Source organism: Rhamphochromis sp. 'chilingali' (genome assembly GCF_963969265.1).
Source record: "Rhamphochromis sp. 'chilingali' genome assembly, chromosome: 22".
Taxonomy (NCBI): Eukaryota; Metazoa; Chordata; class Actinopteri; order Cichliformes; family Cichlidae; genus Rhamphochromis; species Rhamphochromis sp. 'chilingali'.
Window position 1 is genome coordinate 1,988,205 of NC_137950.1, and position 1,754 is coordinate 1,989,958.

General features: G+C 42.8%; 1 protein-coding gene across 4 annotated transcripts in view; it reads left to right on the forward strand.

Annotated features, from left to right (window-relative positions):
• Positions 1 to 1,381, forward strand: part of exoc6 (exocyst complex component 6) — a gene marked incomplete at its 5' end in the record, with an annotated part of 73,097 nt that extends 71,716 nt beyond the window's left edge. For all 4 annotated transcript variants that reach the window (XM_080872610.1, XM_080872611.1, XM_080872609.1 and 1 more), the window contains one exon: positions 460 to 1,381. In XM_080872610.1, coding sequence (XP_080728736.1) covers positions 460 to 586 — 127 coding nt within the window. In that variant the 3' untranslated portion in view covers positions 587 to 1,381. The remainder of the gene's footprint in view (positions 1 to 459) is intronic.
• Positions 1,382 to 1,754: the final 373 nt, after the last annotated feature.

Consider the following 1,754-nt stretch of genomic DNA (forward strand, 5'->3'; position numbering starts at 1 on the left):
TCAAGTCAGAATCAGAGGCTGTCAAATCATGGTGAGACAGAGGAGAAACAATGCTGTTATTAAGGTCCAATAACACATTTATTTTAATGCATCGTATTTAAAGGTGGAATTCTTTACGAGCAGGCAAACCTTTGGACAGTCGTTCTGCTTTTTAACAGGACATGTCGTAGTTAGTTCTGGTCCATTGTTCCCTCACCCACAGTCCTCTGTTCAAATACCATCACACAGTCAAGCATCTTCAATTCCCATTTTTTTTGTTGATGTGCTTTGATCCAAGTTCAGCTGTTTACTCCACACCAGACTCAAACGAGCTGAAATACAAATGTTCCAGAGCTAACGTAGCTCAACTGAGCCGTCTGCAGACAAAACCGTCTTTGTCTGCACTACATGAGGAAGTGTTTTTGTTTTTTCTCACTGAATCATTTGTTAGTGATCCTCTCCATGTGTCTCTGTGTGCAGGATGAAGGACACCAGTAAGAAGAACAACATCTTCTCCCAGTTCAGGAAGAATGACAGAGACAAACAGAAGCTGATAGAGACTGTAGTCAAGCAGCTGAGGAGTCTGGTCAATGGCATGTCCTCTTAAACCCACACACACACACACACACACACACACACACACACACAGACTAAAAGATGTAAACATGAATGGCATCACATGCACGCGTTGAACTGCCAACAGAAGGACTTTTTCACATATGTAAAAACAACACACCAAATGGCAAAGACACACTTGTGAACCACACGGGGAATTCGAGGGACAGATACACAGCTTACATGTACACACAAGTCACACACACATTTTACATGAAGGCAAAGCAATAGACAAACTGTTCAGAGTGTGCAGGACTCTGCAAACACACAAAGTCTCCTTAGCTGACTCAATACTCGACGATAAACGGCATACAGCAGTTCACTGACACAGGAACAAGCAGTAAAATGTTTGTAAAGTATTTTTAATGCAGACGATGAGACGAACTATGTTTTGTACTTTTGTGGGAGTGCAATGGTTGCTGCAGAGCGAGAGCGCTGGAAATGACAGGCACAACTATTGGGACGATGAGGTCAAAGGTCAGTAACACCAGTGAATGGCACCAATCACTATCTGATGCTTTGTCAGACACATTTATAAACCGAAGCCCTGTGCAGTAAGATTATCTGCTGGTTAACCTAGTCAGTGTAAACCAGCTGTTTGGAGTGTGGTCGTTAACGAGTAAATATGTCAGCCCATGCTAACCTGCTGAAGTCCTCTTCTTTCTTTTTGTTGTTGTGCATTGAGATGAGCCTATTTTAGCTGAAAACAGATTTCCACAGACACTCAGTCTGAGCTTAGACTCATGCAGCCCCTTCTGTTTAAAATGTAAAGAAAAGCAGAACTAAAGACAGATCAGATATTTAAACTGAACAAATGTCCCATTTTAAGAATAATAGCACGTTTTGAATTTGATGGCACATCTTTAAAACGAAAAGACGGACGTTTCCCACTGTGTGAAGCTGTGCTGCTGGAACAGCTGCAGTGTGTGCTTTAGTGTTGTCCTGCTGAAATATGCAGGTCTCTCCTGAAAAATACTCTAAAACCTGTATACACCTTCCTGCATTGATGGCCAGATGTGCCAGCTGCTGATTCCATAGGCATTAATGCGCCTCCACACCATCAGCGATGAAGGCTGAGTGCTGGTAACAAAGCAGACTCTTCCTCCCGTCTTTAGTCCAAACATGTCGTTTTGGCTGACCTCAGAACAGTTTCCCACTTT